This window comes from Notechis scutatus, chromosome 5, assembly GCF_049901735.1.
Source record: "Notechis scutatus isolate UNSWTSFEM ecotype Mainland chromosome 5, rNotScu1.2, whole genome shotgun sequence".
Lineage (NCBI taxonomy): Eukaryota > Metazoa > Chordata > Lepidosauria > Squamata > Elapidae > Notechis > Notechis scutatus.
Genome location: NC_142013.1, coordinates 33,791,250 through 33,817,160, shown reverse-complemented (window position 1 = coordinate 33,817,160; position 25,911 = coordinate 33,791,250). Strand labels below are relative to the sequence as shown.

Sequence of the window (25,911 nt, the reverse complement as noted above, 5' to 3'; positions counted from 1 at the left end):
CATTTAACACAAAGTTTAAAAACCTGCTTTTGCATAATATGTTAATTAGTTCCACAAATTTTCTCCTACATTGCAATAACAGAAATAATTTAAGATAATTTATACTTACATATTTCCACTTTGCAAACAAAAGACCATTAGGAACTTCTAAATGGCAAGGCAAAACAATGGTATCTCCATATACTGTGTTTACTGTATATAATCCAAGTCCTGTTAAAAACAATAAGAAACAGCTATTAATTATAAAATATTATAAAATATTTTATTATTATAAAATAAAACATTGGAATTTTCTAAGTCTTAGCTAAAATATATGATTTTCAAAATTCAATAAATAATTTAATTAATTGGTTAAAAATAGTTTACACTGCATTAAATATTTGTTGTCTTTAATTCATCACAATTCAAAATGAAGCTAGCAACGTTGGCAAAGCTCCGTGACAGCAATTTTAGAAGAACATTGAGTTTCCTACTTTGTGGAACATCCAATATAAGTCTGTAATTTGCAGTATTTGCATATTTATATATTCATATACATTTTGTATTTCGTGATTTGCCCCATCTTTTTCCACAGCGCACATGAATGCCTCCATAGCCACTACAGAGCACACTACATCTAGCTGAATGATATGCTGTGGTAGTGCGCAATTCTTTCTTATTAGTCACTGGAACAATAAATTGTTCTAAAGTATTCTTATTCTATATTATTTGTGAATTAGATAATTTCCAAAGACGATAAAAAGTTTCAACGCTAGCATATAAAATTTCCCGGTGAATTCTGGATTCCTTGGAACTGCAGCATTACCAGTGATCTATCTTAATCCCAGTGGTGTGGTAGGATCTTGAAAGTTTGGAAAATATTAGCTTGGATTCTCAAAAGGGATTGTGAGATATGAGAGGAAGTGAAGCTAAAATGCTCTTTCAGTGCTTGCATAGGCAGGCTTGCATAGACAGGCTAATTCCCCAAGGCCAGGCTCAGTTTACCCCCTTCTCCAAAATAGGCCATGGAAGTTTACAGCTTTGGAAACTTTGAGAGGAGATGGGAACCACATGCTGGTGTTTTCAGGAATCTGTCAATGTTCATAAACAGTTTTACCCCACTTATGTCCTTAGTCTACAAAGCTAACACAGCATAGGTGTGGCTAGGTAAGAGAAAAGGTGATAAGAAGATAGCAAGCAGATGAGAAGGTAGAGGTAATATCTGGTAATTACAATTATTACAGGAAAGCAAGTGGGCTGTCAATCAACTGCCAGGATCACATTATCATGTGGTGTGATTCCTGCCTGGAGCTTGACTTGGAAGCTCAGCTGGAGTGCTGAAAAGCAACACTGCTTAAAAGTGTAAAAGCCTGGAGTTTGGTAGCAACAAAGTAAGAACAACCACACTCAGGCAATACCTAATCCCAACAATTACAAGAACTTTTGGAGGGACTCAAAGGGTGTATGTAAATTTTAAGATATTTACCTATTGGAAGGATAAAGCATCAAAGAGTTATTTATGGCTACATCAACTCGCAATGACTAGGAGGATGGAATTAACCCAGGGCACTCATCTATTGTTGGGGAAGATATGTGACACAAATAAGCATTTCATACAGTTATCTTCTACAATGCAGTGTGTCAAAACAAGAACCCTTACAAGGCTATAAAATATTTTGATAGTTTTGAAAACTAGGTTTTTGCATCTAAGATTAATCATATCAATTATTTTCTTTAATTACAACTAAATTTGAATCCAATATTTTATCCCGAGAGCCAAATTGTGACTAATAATAATAACAACAACAATAACAACAACAGCAACCATATCCTTACTCAGCCTAAGAAGTAACTCCAAACTCTTTCATACTATAATTTACTTTCTGGTACAGCATATGATACACAATCTGTTCATTTAAAATAGATACCATACAATAGCTTGATTAGTTTGTATTCAAAACAAATGATCATGAATTGTTTCAGGGAGATTAGTCATTTATCAGTATTTAACAACTTTTTAAAACAGTTTGATCTTCTATCTAAAGCTGACTACAAGATCAAGTATTTGATCATATGGAGATTTTATCTCTGCATGATGCTACAGTTTAACGTGACATTTTAAATGTTTTTCAGATCATGCAAAAACATGTGAATAAGACCAAATCTTGAAGTTTCTTAATAAGAATGATTATGCAGACAGGCTGCAAAGTTCAATAAATATTAGACTAATAACATGTGGCATAGTACTGCAATAATTACATACTGTGGAAATGTCTTCATAACAGGTACTCTATGGATGTCTTTCATTATAGAATTACGTAATTATGCTAACGGTTGTACAATAGAGCTGGAAGCAATGGCCTGGGAAGGCTGGTTGGAAGTATATGAAGACCCTAGTAAATCATTTAGCAACAGCATACTTTCCAAATGTACATGCCTATTTGGTGCAATTCTGTTTTCATGTACAATTAGCTTGTTTTATTTGATCTTCGTTTTCCTTTGCTTGGAGCTTTTTGCCCTAATGCAAACATGCTTTCTGACCCTCCATTCCTGAAACATCATTTATGTCTCACATCAGTTTTGAACTGCTAAAAAGTGCTGCTAATAGTGGAGACTGGAATGCTAAAGTTGGAATATTGAGGAAGATATAATTGGACTGTTTAGTCTAGAAACTGAAATGAAGCAAGAGATTGATCTCTTTTTGCCAATCCAATTATCTTTTAATCAATGACAGTCTTCCAATAGCCAAAACAATTCCAATTTGCATGAGCATTATCAGATTGAATACACAGAAATATAGTATAGGTACTTAAAGAACCAGCTCATCCCACTGAAATTGGCTCATCCCACCAGAGGAGGTATGCTATGGGTGTCACTGGATATTTTGCCTGCCCTGTGGAACATTTTGCCTCACAGAGTGAGCCTCCAACCCTCTTGACCAGGGGTCGCCAACCTTTTGGACCTCAGGGACAACCAAACTCATAAAATCCCGGGGACCATTAATATGAATTTTGACTGATGGTAGCTTGCTGATATTGGTGGGGGGGGGGGAGAGGGGGGGATTCAAATTTCTTAACAACCGGTTCTGTTGGCATGGCCTAATTTGTGGGTGTGGCTTGGTGGTCATGTGACTGGCTGGGCATGGCTTGTATGTAAATATTATAAATATTTATGTAAATATTGAATTTTTTATAAAAAAGAGCAACTTTTACCCAAAATAAGGCAAAGCAGGCAGGCAGATTGAGTTGCTCACAGAATCACAGATTCACTTAGAGATCTATGATTCTACAATCGGCTACCTGAGTCTGTCACATAAAATTTGCTAGCAAACTCAAAATGTATGTAAATATTGAATTTTTTATTAAAAAAAAACAACTTTTACCCATAGTCAGGCAAAGCAGGCAGATTGAGTTGCTCACAGAATCACAGATTAATTCAGAGATCTATCTTTCTGCCATCAGCTACCTACACTGAATAACAGAAGCTTCAGTCCTAAGGAAGGTAAAGATTAGCTAGAAAGCAAGAAATCTAACAATTTCCTGCTTTTTAGCTAATCTAAATCTCCTGGCACAGCAGAACAGCTGATCGGTCGGGGGGAAAAAAAGGAAAAATAGCAACTTAGCAGGCAAGTTTGCCAGGTAAGGAGTGAGTGGGCAGGGAGGGTTTCCACGGACCATGTGGGCAGCGCAACCTTGTGTTCCCACGCAGCCTGGATTAATTGCTTTGGAGGGTGCTCTGGGGGTGACATTTCTCTGCAGACCACCAAAATTTTCTTGTGGACCACCAGTGGGCCGTGGCCCACCGGTTGGCGACCACTGCTCTTGACCTTTTGTAAGTACTTAAAGACCTGGCTCTACCACTTGGCTGGGGCTCCAATGGGGAAGCATCACAGTGGAGGTGATTAACAGCAGATGCCACTTTCCATCTTTTACTTGGATTGCGTATTTAGCTGTGTTTAGTATTTTATTTATGCTTTTATACTTTTAGTTTTTATACACACACACACACATAAAAGCTCACAATGGAGATTGAAAATAGTAAAACAACCTGGTTCTAAGTTGGAAAAAGAATCAATGGCTGTATACGCTATCATTATTTATCATTTATACAACTTATATGAAGAATATATATTGAAGGAGATGAGTACAGTTTTAAAATGAGTGGAAGTGACATCAGGGACCTGATCTACTCTGATAACACTACAGTGGTACCTTGGTTCTCTAATGTTTCAAAACTCATTGAATTTGGTATTCAACACATTTTGACATGAAAATGCTGTCCTGATGCTCATTGCTTTTTTGATACTCGATGCACTGTGATAGGAACAGAGAGCTGCAGAGAATGGACAGGAAGTCAGCCATGCCAGGAAGGTCTCTGATATAGGAAAAAGAAGTCCTTCCTGGACAAAACAAAGGGTCACATGATAAGACACATGGTTTTGTACTTGTCATTTTTAGTGCTCATTGTGTCTTCCAGAACTAATTAACAATGAGTATTAAGGTACCATGATACTTTAATAGCCAGAAATGCAACTGATTTACACTGGCCTGAAAGTGAAGGAGCACAAAAAATGAAACTACGATTAAATGTAAAGACCGAACTAATGATAATAAGTGTAGTCACTAGTCTTAGAATTGACAATGAAGATACTGAAGTGATAGCAATAGCACTTATATTTATATACTGCTTCATAGTGTTTTTACAGTCCTCTCTAAGTGGTTTACAGAGTCAGCATTTTGCCCCCAACAATATAGATCCCCATTTTACTGACCTCAGAAGGATGGAAGGCTGAGTCAATTTTGAGCCGGTCAGGATCAACTGCTAGCAGTCAGTAGAGTTAGCCTGCAATACTGCATTCTAACCACTGCACCACTATGGCTCCTAAGTGATGGGTAGTTTCTGCCTTTTAGAATCTATTATCAATGTTAAGGAATGAGCAATCAGGAAATAAACCGCATACTAGCACTTAGAAAAGTAGCAAAAACCTTGGAGAAGATATTCAGGTACTAGGATATGTTTGTACTTTCTAAGATCAAAATTATGCAAGTTATAGTTTTTCCTTTGATACTCTATTCAAGTAATTGTAAACACAGAAGTGACCGTTTACAATTTTGTTTTTAGTGTTACAGAAGACTCCTGGGAATACCATGAAATAAAATAAGTAATTAAAACAGAACAAATAATTCCAGAGTTGTCTGGAGGGAAGGAAATGTAGAAGAAAGAGAAATAGACAATGAAAAAGTTGGTAAGATGAATAAGCTGAATTACACAGTGCTTCACTGGAAAACCTTAAGAACCAGATAGGGGTCTGATCATTCTGAAGAAAAACTATTTATATTGTTTCTAAAAATTGACAGGACTTGATGGCACACAATCATCAAGCATCTTAAATCATTATAAGGCATGAGTTCAGAGCTGCACCTGGCTATTATTTGTGTTGTAAATAATTTCTTCTTATTGCCGGTTGCAGCGACACAGCTTGGCTCTGGTTTGTGGCCCAACGAACTCTCTGTGCAATGAAGACGCACATGACCAAGTGTCCTGAACTGTTTTTGTTCTCAGAACTGTGCTGCTAGCTCTCTCACTTCGAGGAACTCCTTGAGGTGTGTGTACATGTTAGACCCTTGCTTTTGGGCTAACAGTGAAGTGTGGGGATTTGGGGAAAGGCTGGTTCAATAAAAAGGGGATTACATCCTTCACATCGCCACTATTGCTTACATGCTCCGCCAGGGTCATAACAGGATATCCAAAGATACAACAGCCAAGAAAAAAACTACAGTGTACTACATTGTTATAAGATTTGTTATTATACTTTACATAAATATGAACTAAGGGCACTCTTTTTGTAACCACTACTCCATATTTCCACCATTTTAAAAAAAATTGTGACTTGCATACATTACTCCAAAATCAAAATAAGGAATATATCTATCCAGAGTGTACAAATGTTAAATACGTTGTCTTATAACTTGTCCACCACTATCAGATTCACTGATAAAGGTAATGGTAGACAGGTAATCCTTGACTTATGAGCACAATTGAGCCCAGAATTAACATTTTTAAGCCAGACAGTTGTTGAGTGAGTTTTGCATCATTTTACTACCTTTCTTGCTACAGTTGTTAAGTGAATCTTGCTCCCCCACTTATTTTGCTTGTCAGAAAATTGCAAAAGCTGATCACATGATCATGGGACACTGCAATCATCATAACACATGCCAGTTACTAAGCATCCCGATTCTGATCATGTGACTACAGGGAAGCTGCAATGGCTGTAAAAGTGAAAAAATGGTCATAAGTCACATTTTGGACTCCATTGGAACTTTAAACGCTCACTGAACCAATGGTTGTAAATCAAGGACTACCTATACTCAGTTGTTATAACATTTCTAAACATGGGCTCCTTGAATAACAAAAAGAAAAAGAAAAGTCTATTACAGAGTAAATTACAGCAATATAGAGAAGAAATGCAATCTTTTGATGTATTTAACCCCAATGAGTAGCAATCTTTTGTTCAAAATATACAGTTCATCTTTACATTATTTATGTGCAAACATTTGATAGAAAATAATACAGAAACTAAAAAATAATGTTACAGTATAAACCTACATCTTACCCACATTAGTACAGCCTAAAACGATTGATAAGCACTTTTATCTAGCAGATGAACAGTGACGTATGCTTCTATAATATTTTGTTTCATTCTCTAAATTAAACTTGGTCAATCCCATCTAGAGCCCAAGCTGAAAACAGCTGTTTTATCACTGAATTTAATGAATATAGCAGACTGACCGCTAGATGGTGCTAAGGAAATATAAACTTTTTTGGATTGCTTAATATATGTGCTAACATTTATAGATTAATGACAAATATAAATTCACAAAGAAACCCACCCATAACCTAAACACAAAATTAGTCAGTTAAAGAATGAAAGGCCACCTTTTATCTGCAATCTATGAGTTGTGTCAGAACACGGAAGAAATTTGACATTTTTCTCTAGGATGAATTGAGACCACAGACAGAGCCTATTTTTGCATCTGATAAAAAGGAGGATAAGTATTTGCTTTCCTGCTTAAGTACACTAAATGTCATTATAAAAGAATGTTCTTGTGTGAGTTTCATTGTTGATCTTTTCTCTTTACTTTAAAACAATGCTTTTTAACCCTTCCAAGTTGCTATAGTAACAAATGCACAGTATCAGTCAACACATACCTTTGGCTGTGTAAATAGAATTGCTGGGCTTGGGTGGATGGTGGAGTCCAGGGCTGACAACACAGTCTACAACATCATTCGCAAAAATAAGAGTTTTCTTTGGATTATTGCTATGCATACAAACATATTAAAATATGGCAGAGCAAAAGTGAATCCAAGTAAAGTAAATAGTTCGCAACTCCATTTTACATTAAAAATAGCCATCATGCTAAGGCCCTGCAAAGATATATATTGAAATAAAAAAAATAGAGTCCTGTGGATCTTTAAGAAAATATTTAAATTAACCTTTGCTAAACTATCATGATAGTTTAAAATGTGTCCATATAATTTTTTTAAAAAAACTAAATAAAAAATAAACACTTTAGAATAAAAAAGCTTAATGCTTCTTTAAAAGAAAGACCCAAAATATGTTATTATTAATGTGCTTTTCAAAAGATCTAGTAATATATCACACAATTCTCACATGTGAATCTATCTATCTATCTATCTATCTATCTATCTATCTATCTATCTATCTATCTATCTATCTAATTTCCTCCCCACTACCTCTAAAACAACATATCAGTGATGCTGTAATTCAAAATTCCCTATAACAAACAACAATCTGAAACAATAAAAACTACAGAAATAATTCCCTCTGACCTTTTAACATCAATGGCATCATGTCACATACAAATCATATAATATCATACACAAATGTAACTGCAACCATAGTTTATTGACTAATTCCTCAGATAATTTCAGATATACCCAATTGAGACATTATAATCATCCCAGATAAAAAGATGCTTTCTGAAAAACATCGTTTGAGAGAAGCTGTTGTAGGTGCTACCTTTTGAAAATGCATGCCAACAGAATCCATAGATATAAAAAAAGGGACAAGGCAAGGCTGTCCATTATTGCCTCTGCTGTTTGTGTTAACATTGGAAGTGTTGAACAGGAATATCAGAGAAGAAAAAGAAATGAAAGGAATGAAAATTAAAAAGGAGGAGTATAAATTGCAAGCTTTTGCAGATGACCTGGTATTTATAGTAGAAGACCCAATGGAAACAACACCCAAATTAATAGAAAAAATAGAAGAATATGGAAAAGTAGCAGGTTTGAGAATAAATAAAGACAAAACAAAGATATTAACAAAGAATGTGTTAGCAAGACGAAAGAAAGAGTTGGAAGAAATTTTAAAAATACAGGTCACGAACAAGGTTAAATATTTAACAAAGTTAAATATTTAGGGATACATATTATGCCAAGATGCAGTACACTGAAGGAAGATAACTATGTTAAACCCAAACAGCAGATTGCGACAGACTTGATGAAATGGGAAAAATTGCAACTATCATTGATTGGGAGAATATCCACAATTAAGATGAATATATTGCCTAGAGTTTTATATTTATTCCAGACAATTCCTATTCGATTAGGGAAAGAGTTTTTTGAAGATTTAAATAGAATGTGTTGAAATATATTTGGCAGGGTAAAAAAGCAAGAATAAAATTAAAGCTGTTACAAGATGCAAGAATAAGAGGAGGATTTGCCTTGCCCAATTGGGGGCTGTATTACCAGGCGACAAGTTTGATGTGGGTAAAGGAATGGATAACACTAAGGAACAGTAGATTATTGATTTTAGAAGGTCATGACTTGCTGTTGGGATGGCATGCCTTTCTCTGGTATAAGGGAACTAAAACACATGGGTATTTTAGAAGACATTATATTCTTGAGGCATTGCTTTTGAGTTGGGAGAAGATTAAAAGACAATATTACTTTAAAATTCCAACATGGATATCAACTATTGAAGCTTTTTCTTATCCAATAATATATAAAAAGGAACAAACAGTTGGATATGGGGAGATATTGAATGAAAAGGGTGAACTTAAATCTATGCAAACATTGCAAGAACAAGATGTAAAAATGAATTTGTTTTCTTATTTGCACATACAATCTAGGTTTTTGATAAAGACTCCAAGGCAGAAGGTATTTATGATAAGTTGACTGACTTAGATAAAATTTTGATGGGTACTGATGAAAAGGTAATTAAAAAACTTTATGGACATCTATTAGAATTTAAATTGGAGGAGGAGCAAGTTAAAGAAACAATGATTGCTGGGGGAAAATTTTTTGGATATGGGATTGATTTGGAAAAATGGCAAAAGTTGTGGCCTCAAAATTATAAAATGATAATGTCAACTGCATATAAAGAAAATTTGTATAAGATGTTTTGCAGGTGGCATCTACCCCCGATGAGACTTGCGAGAATGTTTAAGAATACATCGGATAAATGCTGGAAATGTCATCAGATACCTGGTTCATATTACCATATGTAGTGGACATGTTCAGACACAAAGAAATATTGGACTAAAATCCACACATGGTTGGAAAAAATGATAAAACAACATATAGACTTTAAACCAGAAATCTTTTTATTGGGAGACATACCAGACATATACAATAAAGAACTGAAATATTTGATTGTAAATGTTTTAACAGCGGCTAGAATTGTATTTGCGAAGAACTGGAAAAATGACAAAATACCTATGCAGGAGGAAGTTATCAAAAAAATTATGGACTGTGCTGAAATGAGTAAACTGACATTTGAAATTAGAGAACAAGAAGATAAGCAATTTTAGATGATATGGGATTTGTTTTATCAATGGTTGGATAAAAAGGCATGGTAATATAATAGACTAGATAATTTTGTGATAAAAATCTAATAGATTGATATAAAACATAGTATAGATATATACTGTATAACCACTGGTTGAAAGTATAACATAAATTTTAAGATAAAACTTGGAACATCTCATATAAAATGATGGAATAAATAGTTTAGTCATGGATGATTAATAACTGATAAATATATAAACATGTTAGTTTGACAATGTGAAGACTGATATAAATTGTGAATAAATGGCTACAAAAGTATAGCACAAAAGATACGTAACCAACTGACACACTGTATGTATATAAAATGGAAGAGGATTTTATGTTTTTGTTTTTGTAAGTGTATGTGTTTAAAAATAAAAAACTTTATTTAAAAAAGAAAAAGAAAATGCATGCCATAAAATGTTAAGCAACTGAAGTGTAATATATTACACTGAGAGTCTTTGTTATTCTTAACACAACTAACCTGAATTCAGTATGAAAAAGAAAAATATTACATTATGCTATTAAAAGTCCACAATTCACAGGAATCTATTATTTTTACAGAAAATAATTTTACAAAAAGAGTATAAATAGCCCATCACAGTTGTGCCCCATTCCTACACAAATAAACATTTGTTACTTTGTTTCATTATTGAGTGAAAAAAATATTGCAATATTGTGAAGACATAACCTAAGGAGAGTGGATCAGCCACTAACACTCCTGTTTACACTACAGTTGTATAATGATTGAACATGTTTACTTGGAACAACGTACAATCTTTTAATACTGTATATTATTAAACAACAGGTTCTTGTGAAGGACTGGGAAAAACTTGATCTAGATTTATACTTTCTGGACTTCTACTGGTGGCTATTTATCTATGTGCCTGTCTCTAAATGTGCTATGGCTATTTCTAAGAATTTTTATCGATGTATATTATGAATTTTAAATTATTTTATCTTCCCCCTCATCTTTACAGTGAGTTGAACTGCTTAACCCTGTGTAAAGAAACGGGTTTATTTAGAGAACTTAGCTGGCTCCTTGCCCAGCTATGGATTGTGGAGGAAACCTAAAAATGGACATCTCTTAGAGCTACCGATTAGTCATCTTAGATTGAATTGGCTTTCTTGCTGGCTGGCCTTTTAGTATTTTCAGCCAAGAACTGGTTGAGGCATCCTGAATTATTGCAGAGACTCATACTTTTTGACTAGGAAAAGAAGTTTGTTACCAGGTGCCAGCTGGCTGCTGGACTCTGTCCCTTTTCTCAGCTTTTGGCTGTTGGGCACCTGATTTCTGCACAGCTTTACCCATGCCGCCAATCACCTGCTACATGCTGCACCAAGTTGTTTTTGCTATGGTGCGTTTCCTCCTCTTTCACTTGTAACCTTTTTTCTTGCTCTTCCACATGATTGCAATCTCCCCTTCTCAACATATCCCCCTCACAGAAGCCCTGAAGGTGACATTCTCTTATAGTTGGAAACTAGATGTCTCACACTGCCTTAAAATCTGATGCGAGGGGGAGGGAAGAGAAAGTACATATTTTCATTCACATCTGTGAAGCTGTCCCTCCACCTTTATTTCAATTTTGATATTTACTAAAAAAAGAACAAAACAAAAAGCTGTAAGACAATTTTCCTTCCTTTTTCCTTGCCTGCTGATTTGTCTTCCTGCAGGATTTTTTTTTTACCAATCATTCTGTGAAATGCTGATGACAGGATGCATAGTTTGTATACCTACTTGATCAAATGATCTTTCTTAAAAATACAAATTTCAGCCCAAAACACTTTTTCTTAACTGCATAGTAGTTTTTAGCATTGTTATATTACATTTCAAATTCTAAAGAATAGTTCAGTATAGACAACAGCTATCTGGATAGTTCTTATACGTGTCCTCCAATATTTTAAATGTTTAATATTAAATATTATTTAAATAGTTTTCTGGCAGCAACATATTCTCTTGAGGCCAAGTTAAGGTCAATAAACTATTTAATATACAGTAGTTGTCTGGACCTAATATGGCATAACAGTGACTACTTTGAAAAGCTTTTATTGTAAAAGTCACTATCTATAATATATATCATACATCATTTAAGATGTGTTTGCATGTGCGTCTAAAAATGTGCAAGTGACAGACATACAGAAGTGGCATTGGCTAAAATGAGCTGTATAAAATTATGACTTGTCTTATACAGTAAAAACTTTCAAAATGTTGTCAATAAAAAAAATCAAAGCATTTACATTTCTGGGTTTCTTAAAAATCTTTTAAAAATATCAGTACTATTTAAAACTAGAATTTACTCTAATAAGCCAATTATTAGTGATAATATATGAAAAATGATGAAAATTTGATTTAGCCATAGAATTCACTAGGTGTTTTGATTATTTATAAATATATATGTTTTCTGCTTCTTTCACTGTTAGGATGCAATTACTGTATATAGGTGAAACTCGAAAAATTAGAATATCAAGCAAAAGTTCATTTATGCAACTTAAAAGGTGAAACTAATATATGAGAGACTCATTACATGCAAAGCAAGATAATTCAAGCTGTGATTTGTCATAATTGAGATGATTATGGCTTACAGCTCATGAAAACCCCAAATCCACAATCTCAGAAAATTAGAATATTACATGAAATCAATAAAACAAGGATTGTACATAGAACAATATCGGACCTCTGAAAAGTATAAGCATGCATATGTAAGGTTTGGCCCCTTTTGCAGCAATTACTGCCTCAATGCGCATGGCATGGAAGCTATCAGCCTGCGGCACTGCTGAGATGTTATGGAAGACCAGGATGCTCCAATAGCGGCCTTCAGGTCTTCGGCATTGTTCGGTCTCATGTCTCTCATCTTTCTCTTGGCAATACCCCATAGATTCTCTATGGGGTTCAAGTCAGGCGAGTTTGCTGACCAATCAAGCACAGTAATCCCACGGTCATTGAACCAGGTTTTGGTGCTTTTGGCAGTGTGGGCAGGTGCCAAGTCCTGCTGGAAAATGAAGTCAGCAACCCCATAAAGCTCGTCTGCAGAAGGAAGCATGAAGTGCTCCAAAATCTCCTGGTAGACAGCTGCGTTGACACTGGACTTAATGAAGCACAGTGGACGAACACCAGCAGATGACATGGCTCCCCAAATCAACACAGACTGTGGAAACTTCACACTGGACTTCAAGCATCTTGCAGTGTGTGCCTCTCCATTCTTCCTCCAGACTCTGGGCCCTTCGTTTCCAAATGAGATGCAAAAGTTGCTCTCATCAGAACAGAGGACTTTGGGCCACTGAGCAACAGACCAGTTCTGTTTTTCTTTAGCCCACGTAAGATGCTTCTGACGTTGTTTGTTGTTCAGGAGCGGCTTGACAAGAGGAATACGACATTTTAAGCCCATGTCCAGGATCCGTGTGTGTGTGGTGGCTCTTGATGCACTAACTCCAACCTCAGTCCACTCCTTGTGAAAGTCCCCAACACTTTTGAATGGCCTTTTCCTGACAATCCTCTCCAGGCTGCGGTCATCCCTGCTGCTTGTGCACCTTTTTCTTCCACACTTTTCCCTTCCACATAACGTTCTATTAATGTGCTTTGATGCAGCACTTTGGGAACATCCAACTTCTTTTGCAATTGCCTTTTGAGGCTTTCCCTCCTTATGGAGGGTGTCAATGATGGTTTTCTACACAACTTTTAGGTCAGCAGTCTTTCCCATGATTGTGATTCCTACTGAACCAGATTGAGAGACCATTTAAAGACTCAAGAACCCTTTGCAGGTGTCATGGCTTAATGAGCTGATTAGAGTGGGACACTTTGAGCCTAAAATATTGAACCTTTTCACAATATTCTAATTTCCTGAGATTGTGGATTCGGGGTTTTCATGAGCTGTAAGCCATAATCATCTCAATTATGACAGATCACGGCTTGAACTATCTTGCTTTGCATGTAATGAGTCTATCTCATATATTAGTTTCACCTTTTAAGTTGCATTACTGAAATAAATGAACTTTTGCACGATATTCTAATTTTTTGAGTTTCACCTGTATTATCATTATGACAAAATAATCAACTCTTCTGAAGAAGTGATACCATTTTTCAAGAAAACTGAAAAAGTTGAATTGTTTAAAAGGGATCAAGTTAGGCTTGAATCTAATCTGCACTTATTCAGATAGATGGGTGGGTGGGTGGGTGGACACAATAATGAAATAATTCCATAAAAGTGACATTTCCAGGTAGATGGGTCCTGCCATGAAGTTTGACAAAATACACAAATGATATTTTTCTACTTAATTAGAATCATCACCAGGTCTCAGCTGCTTAGAGACAAAACCTATCATTTCACTAAAAGTAAAATAATACAGGTAAAAGAAAAAGAAAGAGACTAGTTTTAAAGTACAATGTTGTGAGTCAGATTGGAATCCTTTGGATTTATGCCTCACAAATTAGCAACTCTTCCTCTGAGTCTTTTTTATGGTTAACCAATTCCTCACTGATCTATGAAGCTGGCAAGGCAAGTATCTTGCTTCTTGAATGGCAATGACCTGAAACATACATTATAAGGAAGAAAAATCAAAGCTTCTGTTATTACTGCGTAACAATTAGAAGAAACCAAAAAGGAAATACATCAAAACTCAGACCAGTATGAATGCCTCCACTGAATTGTTTCCCTATAATACGTATGTTTTACCATGAAAAATATTTGGAAGAATACAGTCATGTAATTTCTATTACCAAAATTTCATGAGCACTATCTACAGATTGCCTGAGTCAAAAGCAACAAAAACATTAACCAAGATACTACAGTCTGCTTGATACAGATAACAGATAATAAGAGTTGGAAGGGACCTAGGTCATCCTGTCCAAGTAGGAGACCCTACACCATTTCTGACAGATGGGAGTCCAATCTCTTCTTGAAAGTCTTAAGTGATGGCACTCTCACAACCTCCAAGGGCAAGCTGTTCTATTGGTTGATTGTTCTCAGTGTCAGAAAGTTTCTCCTTATTTCCAGATTAAATCTCTCCTTGTTCAGTTTCCATCCATTATTCCTTGTATGGCCTTCGGGTGCTTTAGAAAATAGCTTGATCCCTTTCTCTTTGTGGGAGCCCCTCAAATATTGGAACACTGCTATCATGTCTCCCCTGGTCCTTCTCTTCACTAGACTAGCCATGCCCAGTTACTGTAACCATTCTTCATATGTTTTAGTCTTCAGTCCCCTAGTCATCCTGGTTGCTCTTTGTACTTTTTCTAGAGTCTCAACATCTTTTTAATAGTGTGGTGACCAAAACTGGATGAAGTAATCTAAGTGTGGTCTTACTAAGGCTTTATAGAGTGGTATTAGTACCTTACTTGATCTTGATTGTATCCCTCTGTTAAATATGCTTAATTTCATTGAATTGAACTAACCTCAAGGTAAATCAATAGACTACCATCCCACCACCAAATGGTCAACTTTTAAATAGATTAAAAAGGTGGCTATACCTAGTAGATTTTAGAAGCATACGAATCAGGCATGATTAGTACTAGAATAATAGTAGATTACACCAAGCAATTGAGAACTTAAAATGAAGCAGTGACAAACCATTACCATACTATTGCAATAAAAAGATATAGATATTCTCATAATCACTACGAGATAAGGTCAGCTCAGATTCTATTGGGTTGCTAAGGCTACAAGCATACCTACTTATGTCTTAAAATATTCCTTCACATAATGATATAATGAAGCTGTATTTCATTTCAATAATAACACTATGGTGCCCTCATTAACACAGCTTTTACAATCTATATTGACACATGGTGTTCCTTTGAAGATTTTAGAATAGATCAACTGTAATAAATGCAGCCATAGCTTGAATTTCATTGCTTTTAGTAAAATATGATACCGTTCATTTATTTCTGTACTATAAAACATTAAAAGATGTTAAAGTCCTATTGCCAGAATAAATGAAGAATATACATTTTGTGAAGCATTATCTTTACCTAGTTCATTTACTAAGCAATTTTCTACAGTCTGAACATTTATAACAGAAGTCCCAGACAGTAGAGAAGATGAGGTGCCAAATTACACAGGTGTCATGTAGAATTTTTTAAAAAGTGGAGATGCTAGAGCAGGGGATCAAACTCAATTTCATTGAGGGCTGCATCAGAGCTGTGTTTGACCTCAGAGGGTCAGGTGGGTGGGGGCTAGGCATGGCCATGGTAGGCACCTCCACACACATGGTTTTATACACTTATAAAAATAGAGAGGCATACATTTCTGTGATTTGTTTTTTTTAATACTTACTTGATCTACTTGATCACCTTATGAGAGAGAGAGAGAGAGAGAGAGAGAGAGAGACCAAATTAAGAAATTGACTCCATTGGAGAACTAGAACTATAAATTATTGATACAGGCTATAGTAACAGAATCCTGCAAGCCTGAAAGGTAAAATATTTTACCTTTCCTCCCTTTTATAACCTTCTGAGTCAAGGATGGTCTCCTACAGCACTCTGGAGGCCCTGTTTTGGGCCTGGAAGGCCGCCTGAAGTGCGCCCCGTTTTGGGCCAGGAGCACCCCAAAGGCCCCATTTTGGGTCTAGAAGGCCTCCTGCAGCCAAAACTGGTTGCAGGGGAGCTGCACGTGACCCCCCACATCCCATTTTTGCTAGCAGAGGCACTATAGGCTATTTCCAGGCCAGCCCTGTGGGTCAGATCTAAGCACCCCGTGGGCCGGATATGGCCTGGAGACCTTGAGTTTGACACTCCTGTGCTAGACAGTCATTTAACGGGAAGGAGGGATTCTTATGGATACTGATTTCTTTGGTAGCTGTTTTCATGTGGTGAATTCACCCTGGGAAATAAGCCACCCTTCACCCTGGGAAATAAACCATCCTTCACCCTGGGAAATAAACCATGATGCCTCAACAGTAAATGGGGTTACAGGAATATGTTGAACTAGAATAATCAGACATCTTCATGTGTTTGAGATGTGGGTTTCTGGAGGGCAGAAGGAAACAGATTCTTTGCTCAACAAGTAATATACAAATCAGGAGAAACGTTTCAAGTATCATGTTTCCAGTCATCTCCGAATAACAATGTATTTGAGGATAGTCATCTTTTCACTGACTTTACTATAGTTCATTTATTTACTTCATTTGTCACTTTGGAATTCTACCTCAAGTCCCTCTTCTGTGACATGCAAAATTAAACAAACATCAAAACAACATAGGAACATACAAGACTTTAAATCTACATCATAAAATCATGACTTAGTAAATGACAAAGAAACAAATTCAAAATCGAACAAAAATGAAAGTGAAAATGAAAGTACAAAGAATAGAAGAATAGATGTGCTTTTTAAACTACATTCCACAGATATTTTTGATTCATTATTTTCATAGTATTCAATTGCATGTTTGATGCAACTGGATTCTTTGAATGGCATTTTCCATTTCTAAACATTTGTCCTAAAGGCTACACTAACAAGGTTAGATTGTACAAGATTAAAATGCATCCATTCATTATGACTTTGTAAGGAAATATAAATATACAACAGTAAAACATACAAATGTTTGATGTCTAAAGGGGCATGTATTGTCCTATCTATTTTCTTTCTCAGTTATGTGAATGTTGTACTTATGAATAAAGACAGATATTGTTTATTTTTAGGCAAATTCTGAATCTGAGTTTTGAGTTAAAATGTATCATCTGTTCTAAACTGTTCTAAAATTTTTCAAGAGCTGCAAGAAGCTATCACACCAATCAAGCATGCATGTCAAGACATTACTGATCATTGTAAGAGTCACTACATCTTATTTGAAACATATATTATCAATTGTCATTGTAATGTGGCTGAGGCATTCTACAAAGCTCAATACTCTGATTTACCTAAAAAGCCCATAGCAGTTTTGTGCAAACAATATACAATGGAAGTAATTTCATGATTAAGGAAAACACTGTTTTTAATACTAAGATTGAGAGCCTAATTTTAATTTACTGTTGTCCTCATAGTTTCACATATTTGGTATTTAATCATAACTTACATAAGAGTCATTTTATAACATCTGCCCATTCTTATAAACAAATATGTTTTAAGAATACTTTTATACATATTTTAAATGTAGACAGAATTAATATTCTTTAGCAAATATTCTTTAGCAAACTATGAAGTTGGTAGTCTGAAGGATGTTATGTATCATTGAGAATATATGAAAAATTGTATAATCCAAACTTACTCATAAACTCCAAAGATTATCACTTATTATTTTTATATTACGGTTTAGTTATTTACAACTATTAGACATACAACAGTATATAGGATGCATATAGATAGTCTTGAATTTCCATCACAAATTGATATGGTCACAAGATGAAATGTCATGTGACCACACTGCTTAGCAACTGCAATATTGGGAATCTCTACTGCCATTACTAAACAAGAATCGTGGTTTGTTAAACAAGTACCCACCTCAACCCAAGCCATTCCAGGTTTCCTCCTTCCTAACCCTGAGCTTTAGTAAGGTAGTTACTAAGTAAGACCAACTCCCTTACCTTACCTGCCAATTCCCCCCTTATCTCTGCCTTTTTGGCCACCCTGTACCCAGCCTTCAGTAATATCATCAGGTAACCAAATCCATTCAGTTATTAACATTGCAATATTATTTTGTTTATTACTCAAAACAAATGATAATATAATCAGTCTAAAAAAAACCCAATTGTTACATATTTAAATGGAATAAATAATGCCATTTAATCAAATACATTAACATCTATAATATAAATGGCACCTACACATGGAATGTACATTTTAATATAAATAAATATTATGAAAAGAAATGGAAAACATTGGAAAATATTGCCAGAAATAGTGCTTGTTGATTTACATTTGAAGACAGAAAAATTCAATATGACTATACTGAGTATAAAGATGATGTTACAAAGGCAACATCTTGACACACAACTAGAATTCAGAATAACTCTTTTTTATTTTGAATGTGAATGTATCTTTACAAATTTTATCATTATTTAGATGGAGCGATAGTAAATGGCATCATGTTGGCTTCCCTAATTTATAATCTGAAACACAGTTGGGGGAATGAGAAGCTCTCTGCATGTTGCTGAATTACAATCCCAAGAGTCCAAAGCAACATGGTATGTTGAAAGTTATTCTTCTGTGACTAAAGAACCATAAATTCCCCAAATTGATCTTAATTATTTATTAGTAACATTCAGAAGCAGTAAATTCAACTTTGGCAATTCTAATTTAGGGAAAAAATGGAACAGAAGATGAAATTATAATGAAATGTTGATATAATTTTAAAAAAGAAACATAATGATGCACGTGATGAACAAGCAACATGGTGTTGGAGAAAGCAATGAAAATTAAAATATATCTTGCAAAATATTCTATTCTCTCCCAAAAGTTGGGGAAAATCTAATAAAAAATTATTCAACTCTTGATTATTTAATTATTAATTAATTATTTAAGCATTATTATCATCAATATAAATTGCTGGTATTGCTGAATTCTGGGATTTTTTTCCCTTTGCTTTCTACCATCCTGGGATTTTGACTACTCGGTTCACTAAATGGTCCCTACACTCACAAGCTCTGCCCCTTCTTTGATTTTCAGTTTTATTTAAAGCCTTGTAGCTTGGGCAAAGCAATCTGGGCTGAGCAATTAACAAAACTATTGGATAGATGGCATACTATATATCCAGTTATAATTTTATTATAAAGTAGCAATAATCATACAGTAATTGTTTTTGATTATCAACAGCTTTGTGGGTGCAATTCAAACTGTTAACCTACAGTATAAAGCTCTATATTGTTGACACTGAATTACTTACAAGACCACCTTTTCCGCATACAAAGGGCCCATTATTTCCCTCCCACCTCTGAAATTTAGATTAACACCTTTGCTGTTAGCTTGTTGGAAACTGTGAAAGAAACGGTTATTGGGGATTACGCTTATTGTTTTTCTTTTATCTTTTGATTCACTTTTATGTTTTATTCTTTTTTGTAAACTTATCAGGAGTCATTTTTGTTGAATGAGTATATTAGCTCATTAAGTAAATATATAAATGACAATAATTTTTCATTTGGGATATGTTTGGGATATGGTAATATTAAGATCACAATTTTTTTCTTCAATATAAAATTAATATGTTAGCATAATCCAGATACATATATTAAAAAGAAACTCCAAATTTTCTTAGATGAGATTTTTACAGAATATTGTATGACTTAAATATTTTATTCTATCTGTAAATAAATTACAAATTCATATGATTTTCATATGTTTTTTACTTGTAACAGAAGAAGCTTCACATTCAAATCTGCTACTATTTAGCCCAGATATATAGGGTGAGAGACCTCAATATATACTTAAGTTTTCAAAAGGAAAGAGCTCAGCTTTAAATATGATTATGTAAAATTATCTGACACATATATTGTAGCACATATAAATATTGAAGATTTCAGTGTCAATGGTCAGTCAACTGTATTAAAACCCCTTGAAAAATTTTTATTGAATACTTCTACACTGCATATTGTAATACATTTTTGAAGTAATCCAAAAATAAGCTTGTATAAAATCTTATATGAGGATTTGTACAATGCAAATATCTATGTTTTATGTACTATTATTCTGCTCAGAAATTGCTTATCCATGAAAAGTGCCTTTTTCTAGCAAAAGGAAAAGTTAGAAGGCCATCAAAGGATAAAAAAAATATTCTGACTTTAAGCATCTGACAAGTTCTATATCTAATTTACAGCCGGTGGAATTTACTCAAAAAAGTCTCAGTAACTATGTGGAAACCTAAATGATGTCATTCTCATTTTAGTATAATCTGAACCTTATCTGAAACACCAAAGTTTATAAAGCTATTTTCTGAAGTCTTAGTCTAGACTATTATGATATTATCTAAAAACCTTTTGTACAATTTATTGTGTGATTAAAAATACAATCTGAATTTGGGAAGATTAGACTTTATGACTAGTAAAGAGAATGTTTATGACGCTTCCTGTGCTGTTTGTTTTTTAATCAAAGACTCAGACATATAAAAACAGATGCGGTTTATAAGCTTTATTATTCACTTTCTACAACGAAAGGTCTGTGGTCATTCACACACCATATATAACTGGTAAAATTCTAGCTACCAGGCTAAGGGTGTGTTCCAAAGGAATTGAGGTGAGATGTCCAATGTGCATGAATCAACACTGACTACTCAAAATGACTACAGTTCCAATACACTTTTAAAATGACCAACAAAGCTTGTCTTGAGTACACTTGATATACAATACCTCCTGCTACCTTTCTATTGGACTGATGTCACTTTCTCCAATTTATGGGAGAATCATCTTTCATTTGTAAGAATATTACCTTGTTATGTCTTCTGACTCATTACTCTCCACAACTGAAAAATTTCCAAATATACATTTTGGCTTTTATAACTTTGAGTGGGTTTTATATATTCTCTTTTTCCTACATCACCAATGCATAAATACATAACAAAAAGCTATTTCTCACTTGATTATATAATAAGAACAACAAATCTCCCTATTCCCCATCCTTAGGAATGATTTGGTATGTGGATAAAATGTCAAATCTAGACTAAAATCTGGCATATATGTTTTATTCTCCCATATATGAAAGCCATTGTAATAAACAAAACTCTGATCCAAGACATTATCTTAAAACATGATGCATAACAATATTAAACACCCCATAGAACTGGTAGTTCAGTTAAAATATGTAATATAACTATTTTTAAATATTTGGATTTGGGGGAAGAGATTTTCAACTGAGTAACCCAGGAAAGGTCTGAAAGTGAGAAAATCCTTTACTCAGATCTTGTGGCAACATAAAAGACATTTTTGTTGTAGATCAAGGGGAAATAGCTTTGTCATATCAATGCAAAGAATCTTTCCACGTGAAAGAGCTACTGAACTTGCGGAGTTAAAAATAAGTACTTTTTGGTACAAGACCTTTTCTATCATGATCATCTGCTATATAACTAATAGTTAAGGGGAAAGCTAATTTAGTGCAATAATTCCTTTCCATAAGGTCTTGAAGCTTCAGTATCTCCAGACTGATAACTCTAAACTCTGCAGCAGAATACAATTCACTTGGATATATAGCCTAGCTACTATCCCAAAGTGTAAAGTATTCAGAAGTTAGCAGATAATCCATCAAAGTAAGCACAGAAGCAATTTTGTTTCATTTCTTTTCCAGACCTATAAATCCAAGAATTATATCTAGTGTTATTAAATTAGATGTGATTCTCCTACAATCATATTACTAGAATGAAATTTACATATTCAATATAGTTCACTAAATGACATTACAAAATAAATGAATATAAACACATTTAATTGTTGATCATAGGGCTTTTTTAAAAAAGAATTTGTCTTAATTTAATCAATTTTATTTTTGTCAAAAAACATAGACGAGTTTTCACAATTAAAAAAAGCATACAAATTGTGATTTTACAGAAAAATTCTGTAACAATTCTGCAAACAATTCAATCTTCATATGATACTGACAATTTCAATGATTCCCAGTTTGTAGTTTTCTTCAGCTTTGGCCACCATTGTGTGAGTAAAAAAAAAAAGTTTAATTAAACTATTAAAGAAATAGAATGAGGGAACTAAGGAAAGAATAAACAAAGTTAATCCAGTGTGGCTAAATGATTTATCAAGTGGTATTTATAATTAAGAGATTAACTGATTATTTATGTAACTTTTTTATTTATTTATTTATTTATCAATCAATCATATGGCATATCATACATGGACCAGCAATATTCACTAGCAATATAAATTAACATTTCATAACAGTCCTTTATGCATATTTTCCTATACATTTCTCCTTAGATATATTTTATACAGACTTTTTAATAATTGGTTTTGGAATTGTCTACAAAGTTCAAAAATATGAGATACCTGAAATGCAACTGCATTCTGGTTTATAAATTGGAAAGAATTAAGTATTCAAATTTAGATTAAGTTTAAATTAAATGGAAATGAAATAAAAGTCACCTTTTATATTAATATGCAAAAAAAGAAACTCATCTATTCACTCTTCAACAATTAATGAATGATTTAAACATCAAATTTATCAGCACCTGTATATATCAGCACCATACCTATCACTCTTATTGCCACTGGGCATTCCTGAGTTCTCTTCCTGAATTTTGCTATCCAAAATTTATTACCTTGCTTACCCTCTTTTTCCACTTGAAAAAAAAAAACACCCCTTAGACAAGTGACTTCTATTGATCTAGGTTGCCATATTACCAAACTACTAGCTTTTCCCCCCTGAAACTCTGATAAATATTCTTTTGGTTAAAAAAATGTTTCCAAATAAAAGTTTCTTTCTCCCAGGAGAATCCAGACAGCAGCACAGAGAGCACAGGAAACAGCATTGTAGGAAGATCTGATGCTGGATAAGAAGCCAAATATGAAAATAACAAAAAAAAGGTGGGGGGAATCAGAATTAGTATTTTTTTAAAAACAGCTGGGGGATGAAGAATAAAAATAATTGGTGGGAAGGGGAAAGAGAAGAAAATGTGTTACTTGTCATGCCAAAAGAGATAAGGCAGAGTGTTATTTTTGATATTTGGTGATAGGCTCTGCCTTTTGCAATAGTTAATTATTAATAGGATTCAGGATACATTTTCAACCTTAGAATACATAGCAAGTAGTTTTTTGTGATCTGTGTTAATACACTATGGGTACAATTCATCCAAGCAACTATTCCCACCTTCTAAAGTTTTATTTCAGCCAGGCTTCCTTTGGCTGCTTAGTCTATTTTGAGACACTCATTGGCAGCAGTTATGGCTAATTCTTGCTACAATCTGATCCTCTAGTGGATAGTTGGTTTTTCTTTCTTTCTGCGGGAAAATTCGATTGCTACTACATGAACTGAAAATAGTATTAAAAACTGAGGGGGACAAACATTAAAGCAAAACTAGTAAAGGCTAACTCAGAAGATGCCATTCCAAAGATAATGACCTGCATAAAGCAAAGATTAAAGCATTTTTTCCTTTCTCACCATGATAATATTTCTCTGAACTGAATATATGCTAAAACTGTAATCTTAACCTTCATGAAGCACTTGAAGCAATGATTGATTTCAGCTTCCAAAGGGAGAAATTACTATTGTAGCATGACTGAAGAAGGCCCTTTCAATCAATCCTACCTGTCAACACTTTCTTTGGAAGCTAATAGGAAGTACTGAGAAATATAGTTTAGAAAAGTGTAAATTAATTAGCAATGTTCTTGAAACATTAAGGCTACAGCTAGAATTAGTCAAGGCACAATGTTTTGAGTGCATATGATCAGATAAGGCATTAGGGTATACTTAATTTTCAGAAAACAAAAAGATTGCGCAAGGCCCACTTAGAATTCATATGAGACAGTACTAAACAGAGAGAAAGTGGAGAGGAGGGAGGAAGAGAGAGAGAGATTAGGTTGTTTATTTACTTTAAAACCACCCTTATACCTATCATAATTTATGTTTATGTTTCATGATGAAAAATGTTACAACAAAAAAAATCCAGTTTTTATTTTCTATTGACTGCCTGCAAGTCACACTATTTAGTAACTGCAATTTGCCCATTTATTGTAATATATTACCTATTGGTCTTAAGTAAAGCCAGTGGTGGGATTCAAATTTTTTTTACTACCGGTTCTGTGGGTGTGGCTTGGTGGGTGTGGCAGGGGAAGGATACTGTAAAATCTCCAGTCAGAGATGGAATTTGCTGGTCCTCTGAACTACTTAAAATTTCCGCTACCGGTTTTCCAGAACTGATCAGAACCTGCTGAATACCACCTCTGAGTAAAGCTAATACATATTCAAAATTATTCTTCATGTCAAACAACAACAAAAAAACCCTTAATCATTTTTAGTTCAATAAGCTGTTGTAAAGTTCAGGAAAAAAGAGACAAGATAATCATAATAGTCACAAGATACGCAAATGACTTTCCAAAAAATGTTATGGAGTAGAAATATTCTACATTCCAAAAACATTATGGTTTCCAAATGTATTTAATACAGAATCTCTGAATATTACATATTCCAGAATACACTATGTTCAGGCACTATGTTCTTTGATTGATTAAAATTATATGGTTGACCATGTCATCGTCATGAACCTAGGCAAAAATAATGGTCCACCAGTACGCAAGTGTTATCAACATTAATGAGAACAAGTTGACTTGTCATAAGAAATGGACACATGATTCAGAAGATCATCTCAGATACTGGACAGGTCAACTAGTTCATGGTTTAAAACGGTCTTGATTTGTAAAAGTCGTGTTGTTTTAAACAACTTAGCTTCTACCAGACTACAAGTTTCTCAGGGTATTTGCAAGGTACACAATCACTAACTTTATACATGTAGTTTTTCCCTTAATTTCATGAAATTGATAAAAACAATAGATTATAATTTCATTATAGCCAATTATAAGCATATTAAATGTATTGACCCAAATACGGCCACCCCATGTCACTTGCAACTTCAGACATCCTTTGGACTCTACCAGTATCAGGAGACTCTACCTATTTAGTCTTCTTGATATTGCGACACAAACCAAATTGACTAAGTCAACTCATTCTATGTCTGGACACAGAAGCTGCAATTCTTCTCTTCCCAAGCAGGACATTGTCAGTGTAGACAATGGGCATTGTGATACAGGTTTAGCATGACATATCCATGACATGAATGAACAGCAATAATGCCAATCCTTAGTGCATGCCAACTTTCATAGGAAAACTGTCAAGAAAGTCCAGAATCAACAATGACTTGATGGCACATAATAGCCAATATGAAAACAATTCTATCATTTTAAAAATGTCCTTTCTTACTTTGTTGAAAAAAAGGCTTTTTGCGTAATTTCCAAATAAAGTAATTTTTTTATATCTGATATATTATTTACTGAAAGTTTCTAGTGAAAATGCTGATAGAAAAGTATTGCCAGGGTCAATCAAGATAATTTCTAATGCTATACAGGAAATGGAGAAATCCTCTGCCAAACTATTTAAAGAATCACTGTTCAACAAACTACTTAGCATTGCTAAGGCATTCAACTGATTTGTTTTTCCCCAGTATCAGCAA

The 25,911-nt window shown here is 34.3% G+C and overlaps 1 protein-coding gene across 2 annotated transcripts in view; it reads right to left on the bottom strand.

Moving 5' to 3' along the window:
* ALCAM (activated leukocyte cell adhesion molecule) overlaps window positions 1-25,911 on the bottom strand; it is a 109,157-nt gene that overhangs the window by 44,653 nt on the left and 38,593 nt on the right. For both annotated transcript variants that reach the window (XM_087966494.1, XM_087966495.1), the window contains exon 2: window positions 110-210. In XM_087966494.1, the coding sequence (XP_087822620.1) occupies window positions 110-210 (101 nt within the window). The remainder of the gene's footprint in view (window positions 1-109; window positions 211-25,911) is intronic.